General features: G+C 43.9%; 1 protein-coding gene across 1 annotated transcript in view; it reads right to left on the reverse strand.

Moving 5' to 3' along the window:
* Window positions 1–22,871, reverse strand: part of FANCD2 (FA complementation group D2) — a gene marked incomplete in the record, with an annotated part of 1,113,076 nt that overhangs the window by 21,953 nt on the left and 1,068,252 nt on the right. Inside the window, 1 exon segment of the mRNA XM_053689418.1 lies at window positions 6,967–7,059. Coding sequence (XP_053545393.1) covers window positions 6,967–7,059 — 93 coding nt within the window.

A 22,871-nucleotide genomic window follows, 5' to 3' on the forward strand; every position in this document is an offset into this window, starting at 1 on the left:
CTTCTACCCAATGTAAGAATGCCTGTCTTCTTATGTGGTCTGAAGACAACTGAGACCTGTGGAACCTCCCCCTTGGAGGAAGCCCCTTGAACTCCAGAGAATAACCTTGGGAGACTATTTCTAGCGCCCAAGGATCCAGAACATCTCTTGCCCAAGCCTGAGCGAAGAGAGAGAGTCTGCCCCCCACCAGATCCGGTCCCGGATCGGGGGCCCGCATTTCATGCTGTCTTGGTAGCAGTGGCAGGTTTCCTGGCCTGCTTTCCTTTGTTCCAGCCTTGCATAGGTCTCCAGGCTGGATTGGCTTGAGAAGTATTACCTTCCTGCTTAGAGGACGTAGCCCTTGGGGCTGATCCGTTTCTGCGAAAGGGACGAAACTTAGGTTTATTTTTGGTCTTGAAAAGACCTATCCTGAGGAAGGGCGTGGCCCTTGCCCCCAGTGATATCAGAGATAATCTCTTTCAAGTCAGGGCCAAAGAGTGTTTTCCCCTTGAAAGGAATGTCAAGCAATTTGTTCTTGGAAGACGCATCCGCTGCCCAAGATTTTAACCAAAGCGCTCTGCGCCACAATAGCAAACCCAGAATTTTTTCGCCGCTAACCTAGCCAATTGCAAGGTGGCGTCTAGGGTGAAAGAATTAGCCAATTTAAGAGCACGAATTCTGTCCATAATCCCCTCATAAGAAGAAGAATTACTAATAATCGCCTTTCCTAGCTCATCAAACTAGAAACACGCGGCTGCAGTGACAGGGACGATGCATGCAATTGGTTGTAGAAGGGAACCTTGCTGAACAAACATCTTTTTTAGCAGACCTTCTAATTTTTTATCCATAGGATCTTGGAAAGCACAACTATCTTCTATGGGTATAGTGGCGCGCTTGTGTAGAGTAGAAACCGCCCCCTCGACCTTGGGGACTGTCTGCCATCAGTCCTTTCTGGGGTCGACTATAGGAAAACAATTTTTTTTTTTTTAACTATGGGGGGAGGTACTAAAGGAATACCGGGCCTGTCCCATTCTTTACTAACAATGTACGCCACCCGCTTGGATATAGGAAAAGCTTCGGGGGGCCCCGGGGCCTCTAAGAACTTTTCCATTTTACATAGTGGTTCTGGAATGACCAGATAATCACAATCATCCAAATTGGATAACATCTCCTTAAGCAGAGCGCGGAGATGTTCCAACTTAAATTTAAAAGTAATCACATCAGGTTCAGCTTGTTGAGAAATGTTTCCTGAATCTGAAATTTCTCCCTCAGACAAAACCTCCCTGGCCCCCTCAGACTGGTGTAGGGGCCCTTCAGAAACCATATCATCAGCGTTCTCATGCTCTACAGAATTTTCTAAAACAGAGCAGTCGCGCTTTCGCTGATAAGTGGGCATATTGGCTAAAATGTTTTTGATAGAATTATCCATTACAGCCGTTAAATGTTGCATAGTAAGGAGTATTGGCGCACTAGATGTACTAGGGGCCTCCTGTATGGGCAAGACTGGTGTAGACGAAGGAGGGGATGATGCAGTACCATGCTTACTCCCCTCACTTGAGGAATCATCTTGGGCATCATTTTTACTAAATATTTTTATGACATAAAATACATATAGTTAAATGAGAAGGAACCTTGGTTTCCCCACAGTCAGAACACAATCTATCTGGTAGTTCAGACATGTTAAACAGGCATAAACTTGATAACAAAGCACAAAAAACGTTTTAAAATAAAACCGTTACTGTCACTTTAAATTTTAAACTAAACACACTTTATTACTGCAATTGCGAAAAAGTATGAAGGAATTGTTCAAAATTCACCAAAATTTCACCACAGTGTCTTAAAGCCTTAAAAGTATTGCACACCAAATTTGGAAGCTTTAACCCTTAAAATAACGGAACCGGAGCCGTTTTTATATTTAACCCCTTTACAGTCCCTGGAATCTGCTTTGCTGAGACCCAACCAAGCCCAAAGGGGAATACGATACCAAATGATGCCTTCAGAAAGACTTTTCTATGTATCAGAGCTCCACACACATGCAGCTGCATGCCATGCTGTCCTCAAAAACAAGTGCGCCATACCGGCGCGAAAATGAGGCTCTGACTATGATTAGGGAAAGCCCCTAAAGAATAAGGTGTCTAAAACAGTGCCTGCCGATATAATCATATCAAAATACCCAGAATAAATGATTCCTCAAGGCTAAATATGTGTTAATAATGAATCGATTTAGCCCAGAAAAAGTCTACAGTCTTAATAAGCCCTTGTGAAGCCCTTATTTACTATCTTGATAAACATGGCTTACCGGATCCCATAGGGAAAATGACAGCTTCCAGCATTACATCGTCTTGTTAGAATGTGTCATACCTCAAGCAGTAAGAGACTGCACACTGTTCCCCCAACTGAAGTTAATTGCTCTCAACAGTCCTGTGTGGAACAGCCATGGATTTTAGTTACGGTGCTAAAATCATTTTCCTCATACAAACAGAAATCTTCATCTCTTTTCTGTTTCTGAGTAAATAGTACATACCAGCACTATTTTAAAATAACAAACTCTTGATTGAATAATAAAAACTACAGTTAAACACTAAAAAACTCTAAGCCATCTCCGTGGAGATGTTGCCTGTACAACGGCAAAGAGAATGACTGGGGTAGGCGGAGCCTAGGAGGGATCATGTGACCAGCTTTGCTGGGCTCTTTGCCATTTCCTGTTGGGGAAGAGAATATCCCACAAGTAAGGATGACGCCGTGGACCGGACACACCTATGTTGGAGAAATCCATATTTCTTTTGTTCTAAGATAATCAATTATAATTGGATTCAATTCTTAAATGTTACTCTGGGCTTCAAGATTGAGTTTCTAAGACTAAAACTTTAAGCTTATATTAGTTTGGTTGTTCTTATTAAGGAACAAATGCCTGATTTCTTTCCCAAGTAACATGTTTTTAATTGGAAATTTTTCAGTTTAAAATCAGCTTCCTAAAATTGCGATGTACGTGCCGTATTCCAGCTCGGCTGGTAAGGGGCAGGTTAAGACTTTTTTTAAATTTATTTGGTTCTATTCGGTCCAAATTTCTTTGATTTTGGGTACAGAATAAACCATCTGTGAGAAGTCTTTTTTCTCTATTATATTCCAGCTATTCCAGTAAGGCTAACACTTTCTTTAAGTGTGTTTCGATCCTTTATATTTTGGGTACTGTTGAAGCATGGCTGATCACCTGTGGGGTTCAAGCGCTGCTCAGACCTGGAATCTTCTGGGGTATTTCTTCCAGTTCCATTTTTAGGAACTGGGTTTTGGAGTTTTATTCAAACTATTCTGCCTTTTTTTGGTCAGTGATAGCATTATTTGTTTTCATTAGATACAATAAATGCATATTTTCATTTTTCTGTTTTCATTCAGATTATTTTCTGAGGATGCGGAATCTCATATGATTCACTTTGTTCTTCCAGGACATAGTAAGAGAATCTTTTTTTCGAAAGCTCTTGATTCCTCACACAAGGGTCACCTTTTTTAGGTTTCCAGATAGTTTGTGTCACTGTCTTTGTCTCTATCAGACAAGGGACAATTTTATTGGGTTCCGTCTGTCGGTACCTTTAGTCTCTATTATTTCCTTCAGTTGCTATATATGCATAGAAGTTTTAGGTCTTATGGCCACAGCATTGGATTCAATTCCCTTTGCTCATTTTCAATAGAAAGAACCTTTCCAGTTTTTTATGCTGAATTATGGTGCAGGGATTCTAGGATTTCACATTTTAAATCTTCGAATCCTAATATTTATCTTGATTGGTGGTTAAGATCACCATCATTTAGTTCTACAGGTCTCTTCGTTTCTTTCAACCTGGACCATGATCTCTACAGATGTGAGTCTTTTTGGTTGGGAGGCTGTCTGAGGATCTCTGTCAGCACAAGGGGTTTGGAAATCTCAGGAGGCGAGATTACCATTTGATATTTTAGAACTCTGTGCATTCTCAGAGTTTTTCAGTTAGTTTCTTTTTGAAGAAGAGACGTTTATTGTTTTTCAGACAATATCACAACTTTGGTGTATGTCAATCATCAGGGTGGGACTATCAGTCCTTAGGCTGTGACAGAAGTGTCTCGGATATTAGCTTGGGCTAAATCCAGCTCCTATCTAAATTTTGTGGCTTTTTTCCCCAGGTATTGATATTTGGGAAGCGGATTATCTCTGTTAATCAAGCTTTACATCCGGGAGAATGGTCTCTCATACCCAGATATGTTTTTTCAATTTTTCAGATGTGAGCATTTCTAGAAATAGATCTGTTGGCATCTCATCTGAATAAAGAACTTTCCAGGGGCCTATTCAGGTCCGGTGATCCTCAGGCGGAAGTAGTGTATGCATTGACATTTCTTTGGAATTATCTTTTTGTTTATTTCTTTCCGCCTCTAGTTCTTCTTCCAAAGTAATTTCCAAAAATTCTTATGGAGTATTTATTTGTTCTTCTGGTGGCTCCAGCATGGCCTCTCAGGTTTTGGTATGCGGATCTCATTCGGATGGCCAGTTGCCAACCTTGGTCACTTCCGTTTAAACCAGACCTTCTTTCTCAAGGCCCATTTTTTCCATCAGGATCTCAAATCATTAAATTTGAAGGGATGGAGATTGAACGCTTGATTTTTAGTCATAGAGGTTTCTCCGACTCATTGATTAATACTATGTTTCAGGCTCGTAAATCTGTCTCTAGAAAGATTTGTTATTGAGTCTGGAAGACCTATTTTTCTTGGCATTCTTTTAAAATTCATAGAATTTTATTATTTTTTCAGGTTGGTTTGGATAAGGTTTTGTCTTCAGTTCTTGGATAGGACAAATCTCTACTCTTTCTGTTCTTTTTTCACAGAAAGATTGCTAATCATCCTGATATTCATTGTTTTGTACAGGCTTTGGTCCGTATCAAGCCTGTCATTTATTCAATCTCTCCTCTTTGGAGTCTCAATTTGGTGCTGAGGGCTTTACAGGCTCCTCCGTTCGAAACAATGCATTCTCTGAACATTAATTACTTTCTTGGAAAAGTATTGTTCCTTTTGGTTATTTCTTCTGCTAGAAGAGTTTTTGAGTTATCTGCTCTTTTTTGTGAATATCCTTTTCTGATTTTTCATCAGGATAAGGCAGTGTTACTTCATGATATTCATCATTTTGTTCAGGTTTTGATTCGTATCAAACATGTCATTAAGCCAATTTCTCCTCCTTGGAGTCTTATTTTGGTTCTGAAGGCTTTTCAGGCTCTTCTATTTGAGCATATGCTTGCTCTGGACATTAATTACTTTCATGGAAAGTATTGTTCTTTTTGGACATCTCTTCAGCTAGAACAGTTTTTGAATTATCTTGTGAATCTCTTTTTTCTGATTGTTTTCATCAGGATAAGGTGGTTTTTGCTGTCCTCATTTCAATTCTTACCTAAAGTTGTAAATTCTAACAACATTAGGGAGGAATTATTGTTTTCCTAAGACTTCTTTGGTGAGATTCTTACTTTCTTTGGATATGGTAAGAGTTTTTGAAATTCTATGTTGAAGCTATTCAGATTTCAGATAGACTTCTAGTCTATTTGTTATCTTTTCTGGTTTTAGGAAGGTCAAAAGGCTTCTGCCATTTATTTGGCATCTTGCTTAAACTTTTGATTCATCATGCTTATTTGGAGTCGGGTGGATTCCCGCCTCAGAGGATTACGGCTCATTCTATTAGGTAAGTTTATACTTCCTGGGCTTTTTAAGAATGAAGCTTCTGTTGATCAGATTTGCAAAGCAATGACTTGGTCTTCTTTGCATACTTTTACTATGTTCTACCATTTTGATGTTTTATCTTCTTTAGAAGCAGTTTTGGTAGAATGGTACTTCAGGCAGCTGTTTCAGTTTGATTCTTCTGCTTATAATTTCAGTTTTTTTCATTATAAAAATTGAAACTTTTTTGATTTGGGTAGTGGATTAATTTTTCAGCGGAATTGGCTGTCTTTATTTTATCCCTCCCTCTCTAGTGACTCTTGCGTGGAAGTTCCACATCTTGGGTATTTATTATCCCATACGTCACTAGCTCATGGACTCTTGCTAATTACATGAAAGAAAACATAATTTATGTAAGAACTTACCTGATAAATTCATTTCTTTCATATTAGCAAGAGTCCATGAGGCCCACCCTTTTTTGTGGTGGTTATGATTTTTTTGTATAAAGCACAATTATTCCAATTCCTTATTTTTTATGCTTTCGCACTTTTTTCTTATCACCCCACTTCTTGGCTATGCGTTAAACTGATTTGTGGGTGTGGTGAGGGGTGTATTTATAGGCATTTTGAGGTTTGGGAAACTTTGCCCCTCCTGGTAGGAATGTATATCCCATACGTCACTAGCTCATGGACTCTTGCTAATATGAAAGAAATGAATTTATCAGGTAAGTTCTTACATAAATTATGTTATTTAGAACTTTATATTAATGCATAAAGTGCCAAACCATAGCTGAGTAGTCTTAAGTAATAAAACATACTTACCGAAAGACACCCATCCACATATAGCAGATAGCCAAACCAGTACTGAAACAGTTATCAGTAGAGGTAATGGTATATGAGAGTATATCGTCGATCTGAAAAGGGAGGTAGGAGATGAATCTCTACGACCGATAACAGAAAACCTATGAAATAGAGCTCCCGTGAGGAAAACCATTGCATTCAATAGGTGATACTCCCTTCACATCCCTCTGACATTCGCTGTACTCTGAGAGGAATCAGGCTTCAAAATGCTGAGAAGCGCATATCAACGTAGAAATCTTAGCACAAACTTACTTCACCACCTCCATAGGAGGCAAAGTTTGTAAAACTGAATTGTGCGTGTGGTGAGGGGTGTATTTATAGGCATTTTGAGGTTTGGGAAACTTTGCCCCTCCTGGTAGGATTGTATATCCCATATGTCACTAACTCATGGACTCTTGCCAATTACATGAAAGAAATTTGTAAATCGTTATAAATCTGCACATTGCTACTAATTTCTGTATCATACCTCTTCGGCTGCTTCTTCCTCCGCAGGAAGCTGGGATTCTTGCTCCTCCTCTTCCTCATTTTCCTGAGAAACCTGGGAGAGAATCTCCTCGCCCTGAAATAAGTACAGTGACACAATTTATAATTCAAAATGCATTATTAAACTCTTGTTTGCTATAGAGAAACAGCAACACAGTACACGGTAACACTCTTTAGACGAAAATTCTATCACTTAGTGACAAATGTGTTATTGTAACAACAATACTGTAAAAGGGGTATGCTTGACAATATCAAGAAAATTATAATAAAATGTGTGCTTACCAGATACATTCCTATCTTTCCTGGCAGGGAGAGTCCACAACTTCATTCATTACTGTTGGGAATATCAACACCTGGACACCAGGAGGAGGCAGACACACCCCAGCCAAAGGCTATAAATATCCCTCCCACTTCCCCAATCCCCCCAGTCATTCGGCCGAGGGAACAAGGAAAAGCAAGAGAAACATTAGGGTATAGAGATGCCAGAAGAAAAATAACAGGGAAGACGCCTAAAAAATATTACAGACGTGGTTGTGGACTCTCCCTGCCAGAAAAGAAAGGAATTTATCTGGTAAGCATACATTTTTTCTTTCCAAAGGCAGGGAGAGTCCACGACTTCATTCATTACTGTTGGGAACCAATACCCAAGCTTCTGAGGACAGTGAATGAATAAAACAGGAGGGCAAAAAGGAAAGGCAGACCCTAATCTGAGGGAACCATAGCCTGTAACACTTTTCTCCCAAAAGCTGCCTCCGCAGAAGCAAAAACATAAAATTTATAGAACTTTGAAAAAGTATGTAAGGAGGACAAGGTTGCTGCCTTAGAAATCTGATCCATGTAAGCTTCATTCTTGAATGCCCAGGAAGAAGAAACTGCTCTAGTGCAATGAGCCATTATCCTCTCAGGAGGCTGTTTTCCAGCCATCTCATAAGCCAAACGGATGATACTTCTCAGCCAGAAAGATAATGAAGTCGCAGTGGCCTTCTGACCCCTGCACGTACCAGAGTTTAACACAAACAAGAAAGAGGATTGCCTGAAATCTTAAGTAGCCTGCAGATAGAATTTTAAGGCACATACAACGTCCAGACTGTGGAGCAAACGTTCCTTCGAGGAAGGAGGATTAGGACAAAGGGAAAGAACAACAATTTCCTGATTGGTTACGGTTCGAGACTACCTTATGTAGTAAACGTAACTTAGTATGTAAAACCGCCTTATCAGCATGAAAAATAAGGTAAGGCTGATCACACTGTAAAGCAGAAATCTCAAAGACTCTGCGAGCTGGGGCGATAGCCAACACAAACAAAACCTTCCAGGATAGAAGCTGCTGCAAAACACAAAGATCAAGGTTGAGGCTCCAAGGAGGAGCAACAGGTTTAAACACAGGCGTGATTCTAGCCAAAGCCTGAACAAAGGACTCCACGTCCGAAAGATCTGCTAATCTCTTGTGCAGCAAGACCGACAGGGCAGAGATCTGACCCTTCAGAGAACTGGCGGATAAACCCTTTTCCAAACCATCTTGGAGAAAGGATAGAATTCGGGTAACCCTCACCTTGTGCCATGGAAGACTGCGTTCCTCACACCAATGAAGGTAAGTATGCCATACCTTGTGGTAAATACGGCGAGTAACGGGCTTGCGAGCCTGGATTTAAGTGTCTATAATACCTGAAAAACCTCTCTTGGATAAGACTAAACGTTCAATTTCAACGCAGTCTCAGAGAATCGAGATTTTGATGTAGGAAAGGACCCAGAATCAGAAGGTCCGCACGACTAGGTAACCTCCATGGAAGGGAGGAGGACATTCTTATTAGATCCGCAAGCCAAGTCCTTTGTGGTCTCGAAGAAGCTATTAGTACCACCGCCGCACAGCCTACTTCCCAGGGCAACAGTTTCCTACTGATATAGGCTATGGGGGTGTTCATGGCCCTCCTCATCCAGTTACGAGCATTCCTGTCATACCACCGCTTCTGCCTAGCTTGGGCGACCTGAAGGTTTTCTCGCACCCTATTGGTGAGGTCCTTCAGTCAGTCCCTGAATTCCAGGACGTACCTCAGAATGGAGGGCCCTTCCTCCCCAACTGATCCTTCCCAGTTGGCTCTTAGTAGGTCTAGGGGCCCCCTCACCCTCCGGCCATATACAAATTCAAAGGGGGAGAACCCTGGGGCACCTCTCAGTATGTGAACAGGAGGTGCAGCAGGTATCTCTCCCAGTCTTTGTGAGAGGCTGAGGACGTCCTAAGCAGCTGCTTCAGGGTCCATTTGAACCTCTCGCACAACCCATTAGTCTGGGGGTGGTATGAAGAGCTTGGAAGGGGTCTTATCCCGCGAAACCAACCCTGGCAAATATCCGGAGCAGTGCATCGGCCACTGTCTCTGTCTGGATATTGGACAGGGGGGTTGCCTCCGGGTATCGGGTGGCATAATCTACCACTGTCAGTTTATACTTTTTCCAGGAGGGGCTGGGATGAGGCAAGGGACCAATAATGTCTACAGCTACTCTGCTGAAGGGTTCGTCAATGAAGGGGAGGGGGTGCAGGTAGGCTTTGAAGTGGTCCCCTGTCTTGCCTACTCTCTGGCAAATGTCACAGGTCCGGCAGTACTGCCTAACATCCCCTGTAACCACTAGCCAAAAGAAGGCCTGAGTCAGTGGGTGACGAGTCCTAGTGATTCCTAGATATCCTGCCAGGGGAATGTCATGCCCTATCCGCAGCAGGTCGTACCGATACTTTTGTGGTACCAGCAGCTGGCTCTTGGGCATCTGCCTGTCTTCCCCCCTCTCTGTAACCCTGTATAAGAGCCCTCTCTCCCATTCAAAACCGTCTCCTCCTAGGCCCCCTGGGTCAGTATCTACCCGGGCACGGTAGGGAAATAAGGTTGAGTGTCTAAATGTCTCCTGGGCGAAGTCGGTGAGGGACGCCCAGGAGATCTGGTCAGGGAAGAAGTCGGGGTGTAGTGTCTTACCTGGGTCCCCAGATTGTGTGTGGTGGCCTGCCGTCCGGCTTACTGGCTAGTGGTAACTGGGCAAGCATCCGTGGGGCTGTCCCATACAAAGGAGGAAGCAAGGTGCCCCAGGTTGTTTCTCAGCAAGACCTCGGTGGACAAATGGTTCATGACCCCTACTTCCACAGCACAGGAGCCGGCACCCCAATGGACCTGTGCTGTAGAGATCCAGCACCTTACCCCCAGCCACACAAACTGCAAGGGACTTGCGCGTCCGGTTCCAACTGGTGACCATGTGTGGCTGGACATGGATAACAGTGGCACCGCTGTCTCGTAGTCCCTGTGCCTGCCGGCCGTTGATCCAGAAGACCTGGCGGTGGTGCAGGCAGTTGTCTCCTATCGCTACTTGTATGGGGTCCACCTCATTTAAGACCCTGACATCCTCTTCGGCCCAAGTGGCATAGGTCAGTTGGGCCCTTGGATTCTCGGCAGTGGGCTGCGGCCCTGTAGCCCCCAGCAGGAGCTCTTGTCCATTGAGCCGGGGTGGATTCCTTGCTCTGTCCGCCGCCGGACAGTGGGCTCGGATATGACCCGTTTGATTGCACTCGTAGCACCTCCGGGGTGAGCTGGGCCTGGAGGGGTTCCTGCTGGGTCTGGGGGCACCGGGAAGCTACCGGTGGGCGGGCTGAGGCTGTAGTGGAGCGACTCACCGGTCAAGGCTCAGGTTGCACCTGACGCTGAGCATCCAAGAACTGATCGCCCAGGACGGCGGCTTGGTCGGCTGTCTCGGGCTTCTGATGTCTGACCCACTCTCTCACCTCCAGCGGGGAGTGATCGTAGAAGTGCTCAAGCAGAATGAGTTGGGTGGCTTCGGCCAGGGTGGTTACTTGGCAGCCTGTGAACTAATAGTCCAGGGAGCTGGTGAACGGGTGCATCCACTCTGTGAAAGGCTGCCCCTCTTGTCTCCTGAGTCCTCAAAACATCAGCCGCTGTGCCTCTGTCGTGATAGCATACTGGGCTAGGATGTACTCCTTCACCCGGTCATAATTCTTTGTGTCCCTGGAAGGGTCATTCCTGTCCCTGGAACTTGCAGCTATTGAGCGGAGAGAAGTGATTATAGCCAGAGCCCACCCAAATAACCAGACAGAACCAGTATTCAGGTAGAACAAGAACATACTTTATTGTGAAACACACACACTTATATACCCACATCCCATCATGATAAGGGTCTTATCTGACCCCCAGATCTTCCTCCCCTCCAGACAGGCTGGCGCCCCCCATAGTATCCATAGTCCCATAGAGTCTCAGTGATACAGAGGTGGTGATTCCGTGGGAGCGGCAGCACTTCCAGGGTCCAAAAAGCGACATGATCCGTTGCTGGGGGACGGAGCAGCAGTTGATCAAACATACACCGGAGAAGTCAGGGGAGATAGGGGCTGTAGGGGAGTCTGAAACCCAAAGTTCCAAAGATAGCTCCCTTCCGGCAATAACCCCACCTCTTTGCCCTCCCTAGGGGGTACCAATCCCCAAAAAGAGCGGAGCTCTAGGGCAAAGGGCTGCTGGAGCGACCTAGGGTGTAGTTTAGCGGGTTTCCGGGTCTTATCTGACCCTCAGATCTCACGCCATTTCCGCCCCTCAAGACAGGCTGCCGCCCCCAATAGTGTCCATAGAGTCTCAGTGGTACAGAGGTGGTGATTCCAGGGGAGCGGCAGCACTTCCAGGGACCAAAAAGCGACATGATATGTTGCTGGAGGCTGGAGCAGCAGTTGATCAAACATACACCGGAGAAGCCAGGGGAGATAGGGGTTGTAGGGGGGTTTGAAACCCCAAGTTCCAAAGAGAGCTCCCTTCTGGTAATCACCCCACCTCTTGCCCTCGCTAGGGGGTACCAATCCCCAAAAGAGCAGAGCTCTGGGCAAAGGGCAGCTGGAGCGACATAGGGTGTAGGTTAGCAGGTGTCCGGGGTGGTCCGGCCGACCAGCAGTTCCAGGAGCCCGGCCAGCTGGAGAGGGGTTAGGCAGTTAGAGATCAGCTCTTCCGTGAGGATGTACAAAACACAAAACAAGCAATAGGAAGAGTCTGGGAGATTGCGTAAGCCATAAAAGGGCCAAATCTGCAGTAAAAGGGAGTTGGCCAGGTAGTAGGGGGGTGGGTGTAGCCTTGGCAGCCTGGCATCCGTGACAAGATTGAACCTCCATGGAACCGCTAATGTTTCTACCAATCCGCTTGAGGATTCCTCAATTTCGACCCGTATCTGGGTAACTTGGTATTGAGACGAGAAGCCATGAGGTCTATCTCCGGAACCCCCCATCTGAGAGAGTTATCTCTGAGAACACCTTGGGGTGGAGAGCCCAATCCCCCGGATGAAAGGATTGTCTGCTGAGGAAGTCCGCTTCCCAGTTGTCCACCCCCGGGATGTGAATTGCAGACAGAAAACAGTTGTGAGATTCCGCCCATTGAAGAATTGGAGACACCTCTATCATTGCCAGGGAACTTCTTGTTCCTCCCTGGTGGTTGATGTAAGTCACAGAGGTTATATTGTCTGATTGGAATCTGAAATACCAGGCAGAATAGAGCAGGGGCCATGCCCTTAGAGCATTGTAAATCACCCAAAGCTCAAAGATACTGATCAGAAGAGCTGATTCTTCTCAGGACCACGTCTCCTGAGCCCTCTTTGGACCCCAGTCTGAGAGGCTGGCATCCGTAGTCATGATCTCCCAGGATGGTCCTCAAGAAGCACGTGCCTAAAGCCAGGTGCTCTTGACAGAGCCACCAAGAGAGAGTCTCTCGTCTGATTGTCCAGAACAATTTGTTGAGACAGATTTAGGTGATCTACGTTCCACTGCCTCAACATGCATAGTTGTAGAAGTCTGAGATGGAATCGAGCAAAAGGAATAATGTCCATGGAGGACACCATGAGACTAATTAGGTCCAAATAAGGAAACACTGCAATACCCTGCTTTCTGATTACAGATAGATCGGCACGAGAACCTTCGAAAAGATTCTTGGAGCTGTTGCTAGGCCAAATGGAAGAGCAACAAACTGGTAATGCTGGTCTAGAAAAGAGAATCTCAAAAACCGATAATGGTCTGGATGAATTGGAATATGAAGATAAGCATCCTGTAAGTCTATTGTGGACATAAAATACCCTTGCTGAGCAAAAGGCAGAGTAGTCCTTATAGTCACCATCTCGAAAGTTGGGACTCTTACAAAATGATTTAAAAGTTTCAGATCCAGAACTGGTCTGAAAGAATTCTCTTTCTTTGGGACAATAAATAGATTTGAATAGAACCCTAAACCCTGATCCTTTAGGGGAACTGGAACAATAACCCCTAAAAGCTCTATATCTGAAACACACTTCAGAAAAGCCTGAGCCTTCACAGGATTTCTTGGAACATGAGAAAGAAAGAATCTTCTCACAGGAGGTTTCATTCTGAAACCTATTAGATACCCTTGAGACACAATATTCTGAAAGGAACCTGACCAAATTTCCTGAAATTATTTCAATCTGCCCCCCACCAGCTGAACTGGATTGAGGGCGGCACATTCATGCAGTCTTGGGGGCTGGATTTGGTTTCTAATAAGGCTTGGTTTTATTCCAATTTGAAGATGGTTTCCAATTGGAACCAGAAGCCTTAGGGGAAGGAGTCAACTTTTGTTCCTTATTCTGACAAAAGGAACAAAAACGATTAGGAGCCTTAAATTTACCTTTAGACTTTATCTCGAGGTAAAAAAAACTCCTTTCCCCCCCAGTAATGGTGGAAATAATAGAATCCAATTGAGAACCAAATAGATGCTTACCCTGGAAAGACACCATGTCAGCATTCAGATTTAAGCTATCAGATTTAAGCTATAAAGCTCTTCTGGCTAAAATAGCTAAAGACATAGATTTAACATTGATCTTAATAATGTCAAATATAGCATCACAAATGAAATGATTAGCATGTTGAAGCAGAAGAATAATGCTGGATAAATCACAATCTTCTACCTGACTAGCTAAACTGTCCAACCAAAAAGTTGAAGCAGCAGCCACATCAGCCATAGAAATGGCAGGACTAAGAATATAACCAGAATGTAAATACGCTTTCCTTAGATAAGATTCAATCTTTCTATCTAAAGAATCCTTAAAAGAAGTACTATCTTCCATAGCAATAGTAGTACGTTTGGCAAGAGTGGAAACAGCCCCATCAAACTTAGGGACTTTCCCCCAAAACTCCAAATTAGCCACAGGTAGAGGATACAACTTCTTAAACCTAGAAGGATTAAAAGAAGAACCAGGCATAGACCATTCTTTAGCAATCATATAAAAAAACAGTATCTGGAATAGGAAAAGCCTCAGGAGCAACCTTAGGGTGGTTTAAAAACAGAATTTAAACATTTACTGTTTTTTTTTTATCAAGAGGACTAGACTCTTCAATACCCAAAGTAACCAGAACTTCCTTTAACAAAGAGCGAATTTAATCAATCTTAAACAGAAAGGAAGATTTGTCTATTTCAGAATCTGAATCAGGATCCTCCAAACCAGAGGAATCATCAGCAGAGGACATTTCAATATGCTGTCGGTCAATACAAAGTTCATCAGAAATATGAGAAGTTTTAAAAGACCTTTTACATTTATTTGAAGGCGGAATAGCAGACATAGCCTTATCTATAGCTGCAGCAATATAATCTTTTACATCTGCAGGAATATTGGTACATTAGACGTTGAAGGAACAACAGACGATGTATTAGTACTAATAAAAACATTATCCGCATGCAAAAGCTCATCATGACAGATGCCACATAATTGAGATGAAGAAATAACATCAGTTAATTTACAACAGACATACTTAGCTTTGGTAGAACTGTGTTCAGGCAGCATGGTTTCTACAGCAACATCATAGGCAGGATCAGATTGAGACATCTTATCCAATTTCCTCATATAGCAGTTTCAGGAATGGGAAAAAATGCTTATGCTAAAGTAAAATGCAAAAAAATAAAGTCAAATTGAGAAAACTAGATCCCCAGGTAAGAAAAATTATCTTCCCAAATATAATTCCATACTGAAACTAATAGGCTGCAGAAAAGGGAAATACACATAGACCTGACTCTTGGCAAATATAAGTAAACACATATATTTAAAACTTTATAACATAAAGTGCCAAACAAAGCTGAGAGTGTCTTAAAAATGATACATACTTCCCGGAAGACACCCATCCACATATAGCAGATAGCCAAACCAGTACTGAAAAACATCAGCAAAGGTCATGGTATAGGAGTACTGTATAACGTTGATCTGAAAAGGGAGGCAGGAGATGAATCCCTGTGACCAATTACAGAAAGCCTTTGAAAGGATTTCCCATGGGTGAAACCATTGAATCAACAGGCAATACTCCCTTCACATCCCTCTGACAAACACTGTACTCTGAGAGGAATTGGGCTTCAGAATGCTTAGAAGCGCCTATCACAGAAGAAATCAATCACAACTTACTTCACCACCTCCATAGGAGGCAAAGTTTGTAAACCTGAGGTATGTGTGTGGTGGGAGGTGTATTTATAGTCATTTTGAGGTTTAGGAAACTTTGCCCCCTCCTGGTAGGAATGTATATCGCATACGTCACTAGCTCATGGACTCTTGCCACTTACATGAAAGAAATGATCCTTGTGGATCAGGACATGAAGGTATACATCCTTTAAGCCGATAGTGGTCATGAACTGTCTTACTGGATCAAAGGAAGGATGGACCTGATAGTCTCCATTTTGAAGAAGGGGACCCTGAGAAACTTGTTGAGACATTTTAAATCTAGAATAGGGCGATAAGACCCCTCCTTTTTGGGAAATACAAAGAGGTTTGAGTAAAACTCCTGGCCCCTTACTGATGAGAGCACCTGTTCTATTACTCACGAGGAGAAGAGGTCACCAATGCAGTCTAAAAAGTCCGTTCTTTTCTCTGGTCTTGTAGATAATCTTCATAGAGGAAATATGCCCCTTGGTTGACGAGATTTGAACCCTATCTTGTAACCCTGGAAAGCAAGTCTTATACCCAGGGATCCTGAACATCTTGGACCCAAGACTCAAGGAAAATGGACAGTCTGCCCCTACTCAATCTGGTCCCTGATCAGGGGCCACCCATTCATGCAGATTTGTTATCTGTAGTCTTCTTGACCTTTTTGAATTTGTTCCATAACTGGTTGGGCTTCCAAGTCGTCTTGTGCTGTTCAGGTTTGGAGGAGGACTGAGTTTGCTGAATCTTGTCTGAACGAAAATTAAAGGATTGGCGACCCTTAGTTCTCGCCTTCTTATCCTGGGAAAGGAAAGCACCCTTCCCTCCTGTTACTGTGGAGATAATGGAGTCCAGGCCTAGCCCGAACAAAATCTTCCTCTTGAATGGTAAGGAAAGAAGTCTGTTCTGCGGACCAAGACTTCAAACAAAGAGCTCTACGCGACAAAACTGCAAAACCTGAAGCCTTAGCATTCAGATGGACAATTTGCATAATAGCATCACAAATAAAGGAATTATCTTGAGAGCCTTAATCCTGTCCTGTATAACCTCCATGGGGGATTCGAATTCAATTAGTTCTGACAACGAATCACACCAGTAGGTAGCAGCAAATGCGACTGTTGCTACAGCAGCCACTGGCTGAAATAGGAAGCCCATGTGTTAAAAAGCCTTCCAACTTCCTGTCCATGGGATCTCTAAAAGAGGAGCTATCCTCTAGAGGGATAGTAGTACGCTTGACAAGAGTAGAAATGTCCCCGTCCAACTTAGGGATAGAGTTCCATAACTCTAGATGTGATTCAGGGACTGGAAAAAGCTTCTTAAAGGTAGAAGAAGGGGATGTAGTTCCAATCTTTTTCCATTCTCTTTTCGCCATTAGTATGGGTACCAGGGATGTTTCAGGAACCTTCTTCTCCTCAAACTCTATCTAATTTAGGGATAATAGGTTCTTCAGGAAGTTTAGCTCCTCTGACCTCTAGGGTAGACAATACCACCTTCAAGAGAAAGCGGAGGTGTTCAACCTTAAACCTAAAATTTGGTTCCTTGGGAGTAGATTTAATTTCAGATACCTCTGACTCCGAAAACTCACCTTCGGATGCAACCGAAGTTAGATCATCCTCAGAATAAAAATAAAATTACCTCCATCCGGAGATAAATGTGCGCCGCGGGAGCGAATAGGCATCTCATGGACAACGGAGTCCTGAGAGGTAGAAGGCTCAGAACGCATAAAAGTACCAGGGGATAAACCAGATTTAGACCCCTTCTTGGTTTTTAACACAGAACATTAGCAGACAGAACAGAATTGTGCAGGTGGGCAAACCATAGTCTCCTCACAATAAAAACATGCATTTGTCACTGTTGCTTGCTGAAACTGAACCCTCTTAGGGGTTAAAATCAGAGTGAGTCCTCCATAGCGGGTACAAGGTCTCAATATAATAATAACCAAAGTTTCCCAGAGATAGGCAAAGTGTTTAATGCAGCTGATACCGCAGACTGAAGCTGTGAAGTAAAGTCTGCTGACATAAAATTACCTCCAGTCTAAGATAAATGCCCGCCACGGTGCTCTGCCTGTGTCATAGGGTTAAAAGTGGACTGCGACTGCAGAATAGGCATCTCATGGACAACGGAATCCTGAGAAGTAGAAGGCTCAGAGCGCATAAAAGTACCAGGGGATAAACCACATTTAGACCCCTTCTTGGTCTTTAACACAGAACAGAATTGTGCAGGTGGGCAAACCATGGTCTCCTCACAATATAAACATGCATTTGTCACAGTGCTCGCAGAAACAGAACCCTCTGAGGGGTTAACATCAGAGCCCTCCATAGCGGGTACAAGGTCTCAATATAATAGCAAACAAAAAATAAAAAGCTTTTAACACTTAACGTGGCACCTCTGTACTCACCACCTACTAGCTAGACAAGAGTGACCGGAATGAAGTCAGGATCTCTCCCAATGCCTGCAGCAAACTGGATATGCTGATCACTACGCAGGAACACACTTCCGACCAGCTTCAGAGAAAAACTGTGCCCTTGTCACAAGGTGCGCATCTAGTGACCAACTCCAACTAAAAGAGAAACCGTGCAAATCTAAATATCAGCTGCGTAGCGGTAAAAAGGCCTCAGTGGGAAATTTTCCCAAACTGTCCTGCAACTTCTGTCAATGTTCTTATGAGCCCAAAAAACAAAATGTATGCTTGCCTAATAAATTTGTTTCTTTCTTGACACGGTGAGTCCACGGATCATCTAATTACTATTGGGAATATCACTCCTGCCCAGCAGGAGGCGGCAAAGAGCACCACAGCAAAGCTGTTAAATATCACCTTCCCTCTAACCCCAGTCATTCGACCGAAGCAAAGGAAAGAAAGGAAGTAACAAGGTGCAGAGGTGTCTGAAGTTTATAACATACCAACAAAACCTGTCTCTAAGAAAACAGGGCGGGCCGTGGACTCACCGTGTCAAGAAAGAAAGAAATTTATCAGGTAAGCATACATTTTGTTTTCTTTCTATTGACACAGTGAGTCCACAGATCTAATTACTATTAGGAATCAATACCTAAGCTAGAGGACACAGATAAGGGAGGGACAAGACAGGGACCCTAAATGGAAGGCACCACTGCTTGAAGAACCTTTCTCCCAATGGAAGCCTCAGCCGAGGCAAAATTATCAAATTTATAGAATTTAGAAAAAGTGTGAAGAGAGGACCAAGTTGCAGCCTTGCAAATCTGTTCCACAGAAGCTTCATTTTTGAATGCCCAGGAAGAGGAAACAGCCCTCGTAGAATGAGCCAAAACTCTCTCAGGAGGCTGCTGTCCAGCAGTTTCATAGGACAAGAGAATGATACTCTTCAGCAACAAAGAAAGAGAAGTAGCCGTAGCTTTCTGCCCCTTACGTTTTCCAGAGAAAACCACAAATAGAGCAGAAGACTGACGAAAATCCTTAGTCGCCTATGAATAGAATTTCAATGCACGCACCACGTCTAGATTTTGCAGAAGACGTTCCTTCTAAGGAGGAGGATTAGGACACAAAGAAGGAACAACAATCTCCTGATTAATGTTCCACTCTGAAACCACTTTAGGGAGAAACCCTAACTTAGTATGCAAAACAACCTTTTCCGAATGAAAAATAAGGTAAGGAGACTCATACTGCAATGCTGACAGTTCTGAAACTCTATGAGCAGATGAAATAGCCACCAGAAACGAAACCTTCCAAGATAACAGTTTAATATCTAAGGAATGCATAGGCTCAAACGGAGCCTGTTGAAGAACCGTAAGAACAAGGTAATAAAATAGACAAGGTAGATATTTGACCCTTTAAGGAGCTTGCCGATAAACCCTTCTCCAAACCCTCTTGGAGAAAATACAAAATTCTAGGAATCCGAACTCTACACCAAGAGTAGCCTCTGGATTCACACCAATGCAGATATTTACGCCATATCTTATGGTAAATCTTTCTAGTCACAGGCTTACGAGCCTGAATCATGGTCTCAATGACTGACTCAGAAAAACCACGCTTAGATAAAATTAAGCGTTCAATCTACAAGCAGTCAGCTTCAGAGAAGCTAGATTTGCATGGAGGAAGGGTCATTGAAGTAGAAGGACCTTCCTTAATGGAAGTCTCCAAGGTGGAAGAGATGACATCTCCACTAGGTCTGCATAAAAGTTCCTGCAAGGCCACGCCGGTGCGATAAGGATCACTGACACCCTCTCCTGTTTGATTCGAGCAATGACCCGAGGCAGGAGAGCGAATGGGGGAAATAGGTATACGAGACTGAAGTTCCAAGGGTCCACCAGAGCATCTATCAGTTCCGCCGGAGGATCCCTGGACCTCGACCCGTACTTAGGAAGCTTTGCATTCTGCCGAGATGCCATGAGTTCCAGTTCCGGCTGTCCCCATTTGAGAACCAAGCTGGAAAACACATCCGGATGGAGTTACCACTCTCCCGGGTGAAAGGTCTGTCTGCTCAGAAAATCCACTCCTGGAATGTGCATCGCCGACAGACAGCAGTTGTGGGCCTCCGCCCACTGAATTATCATGGCCAAGGAACTCAGAGTTCCCCCCTGATGGTTGCTGTAAGCCACTGAAGTTATGTTGTCCAACTGGAACCTGATAAACCGGGCCGAGGCTAACTGAGGCCAGGCCAGAAGAGCATTGAAGATTGCTCTCAGCTCCAGAATGTTTATGGGCAGAACCGACTCTATTTGAGTCCATGTTCCCTGAGCCTTTAGAGAGCCCCAGACTGCAAAAGAAGGCTGCCGTCCGCTGTCACAATCACCCAGTGGGTCTGTGGAATCAAGTTCCCTGGGAGAGATGAACCTGAGACAACCACCAAAGAAGGGAATCCCTGGTCTCCTAATCCAGATGTAATTGTGGAGACAGATCCACATAATCTCAGTTCCACTGCCTGAGCATGCATAACTGCAGAGGTCTGAGGTGGAAACGGGCAAAAGGGATGATGTACATGGCCGCTACCATCAGACCGATTACCTCCATACATTGAGCCACTGATGGCCGAGGAGAGGATTGAAGCGCTAGACAAGAATCGAAAATCTTTGATTTCCTGACTTCTGTCAGAAAAATTTTCATTGATAAGAAATCTATTATGGTTCCCAAGAAAACTACCTTTGTAGTTGGAAATAAGGAACTCTTTTCCAAATTCACCTTCCATCCGTGAGATTGCAGGAAGGATAACATTTCCGTGTGGGATTTTGCTTGTTGAAATTCTGGTGCCTGAATCAGAATGTCGTCCAGATAGGGCGCCACTGCTTTGCCCCGCAACCGAATGAACCGCCAACAGGGATCCCAGAACCTTTGAAAAGATTCTGGGAGCTGTGGCCAGGCCGAATGGAAGAGCCACAAACTGGAAGTGTTTGTCTAGAAATGGAAACCTCAGAAACTTGTGATGGTCCCTGTGGATGGGAACATGCAGGTACGCGTCCATTAAATCTACCGTTGTCATAAATTGACCTTCGTGAACCAATGGAAGAATGGAACGATTAGTTTCTATCTTGAAGGACCGTACTCTGAAGAATTTGTTTAGACTTTTGAGATCTAGAATTGGTCTGAAGGTTCCCTCTTTTTTGAGAAACACAAACAGATTGGAGTAAAACACCAGACCCTTTTCCTGAATTGGGACAGGAACTATCACTCCCTGGTCGGAAAGGTCCTGAACACAGTTTAAGAACGCCTCTCTCTTTATCTGGTCTACAGATAATCTGGAAATCAGAAAGCTGCCCCTGGGAGGAAAGGTCTTGAACTCTAGTTTGTATCCCTGGGACACGATGTCCAACGCCCAGGGATCCTGAACATCCCAAACCCAAGCCTGAGTGAAGAAAGAAAGTCTATCCCCCACAAGATCCGGTCCCGGATCGGGGGCAGACCCTTCATGCTGCTTTTGAGTCAATAGCGGGCTTCTTGGATTGCTTTCCCTTGTTCCAAGACTGGTTGGGCCTCCAGGAAGGCTTGGACTGTTCCTGCTTGGTAGAGGGAGAGGAAGGCTTACCCTTGAAGTTTCGAAAGGAACAAAAATTACTGACATCCTTTCTGCTTATTCCTCTTATCCTGAGGGAGGAAATGACTCTTTCCTCTCGTAATGTCAGAAATAATTTCCGCCAATCCCGGCCCAAACAAGGTCTTACCCTTGTAAGGAATCGCCAAAAGCTTAGACTTAGATGACACATCTGCAGACCAGGATTTTAACCATAAAGCTCTGCGGGCCAGTACGGCAAACATGGAAATCTTTGCTCCCAGCTTAATAACCTGTAGGGAAGCATCCGTAATAAAGGAATTGGCCAATTTAAGGGTCATGATCCTATCCTGGATCTCTTCAAGGGGAGTGTCTGTCCGAATAGAATCAGACAACGCATCAAACTAGTATGCCGCCGCACTAGTGACGGTAGCAATACACACCACAGGTTGCCATTGTAACCCCTGGTGTACATACATCTTCTTGAGTAACCCCTCCAACTTCTTATCCATACCGAAGGTATCTTCCTCCTCCCTCAGATTTCTGGGAGACGACATTCGGAATAGCCACGACTGTGTCAGCAACCTTACTCACTGATTCTTTACATTTCCTCTTGCGTTTTCCCTGCAGAATGGAAAAAGCGGACAACGCATCAGATACCGCAGAGGACATGAGGGGAGCGATGTCTTGCAACGTAACTCCAGGTGGAGTAAGAGAAGAAGCGCAGGGTACTGGATGTGTGGACGACACTTGAGGAGAAAGCTGTGGCATAACTTGAACATTGTCAGAAGACTCCTGAACAGCATCCGCCCTAGACAATGTTGGCTCAGAAAAAAGTCTATCCCAGTAATGCAAAGTTCTCTCAATATATGAGGAACAGAAAGGGATTGGTGGTTCCACATTAGCATCAAAACATAAAGAACATGTAACATCCTGCATTTTTCTGCAGTAAAATAATAATGAATCATAAAAACACTCCAGATAACCTCTACACCTTAGCTTTAGCTTTGCTGAGGTGCTTACCTGCCTGACTGACAACGGAGTGAATACGGAGATAGATCATCCAGGCTCAACTTCTATCTCTCTGTAAATTGCAGTCCGGTAAACGCAACACTGCTAATAATCTGTGACAAAGCTATCTCCGCTCCGGAACACAGGAAGTGTAGGAAAAAAATCGCACCATCAAAAATGGTCGCCTCAGCTAACCCCGTCCATCGTGGGCGTTACAAAATAAACCTCCCGGTAGGCTACATGTATTGTAAAGCTGTCGGGAGTAATACAAAGTAAAACTCTGAGCCTAAGTCTCCTCGTCCCTAGTGCTTGCCATACTGCCCACAATAAAATGATCCCCTAATCCAAAGGAGGATGCCTTTTGACCTATAAAACTGACTTTAAAGTGCCATTTTTTTTCTGCATATGCTCCCAGAAAATATAGAGTTAGCACTTACCTTTAGAAATCGGCCAGGCAGCAAACTAGGTTTGAGAGGCATGTTATGTTCCCTCACATGGACCT

This window comes from Bombina bombina, chromosome 7 (genome assembly GCF_027579735.1).
Source record: "Bombina bombina isolate aBomBom1 chromosome 7, aBomBom1.pri, whole genome shotgun sequence".
NCBI classification, from domain to species: domain Eukaryota; kingdom Metazoa; phylum Chordata; class Amphibia; order Anura; family Bombinatoridae; genus Bombina; species Bombina bombina.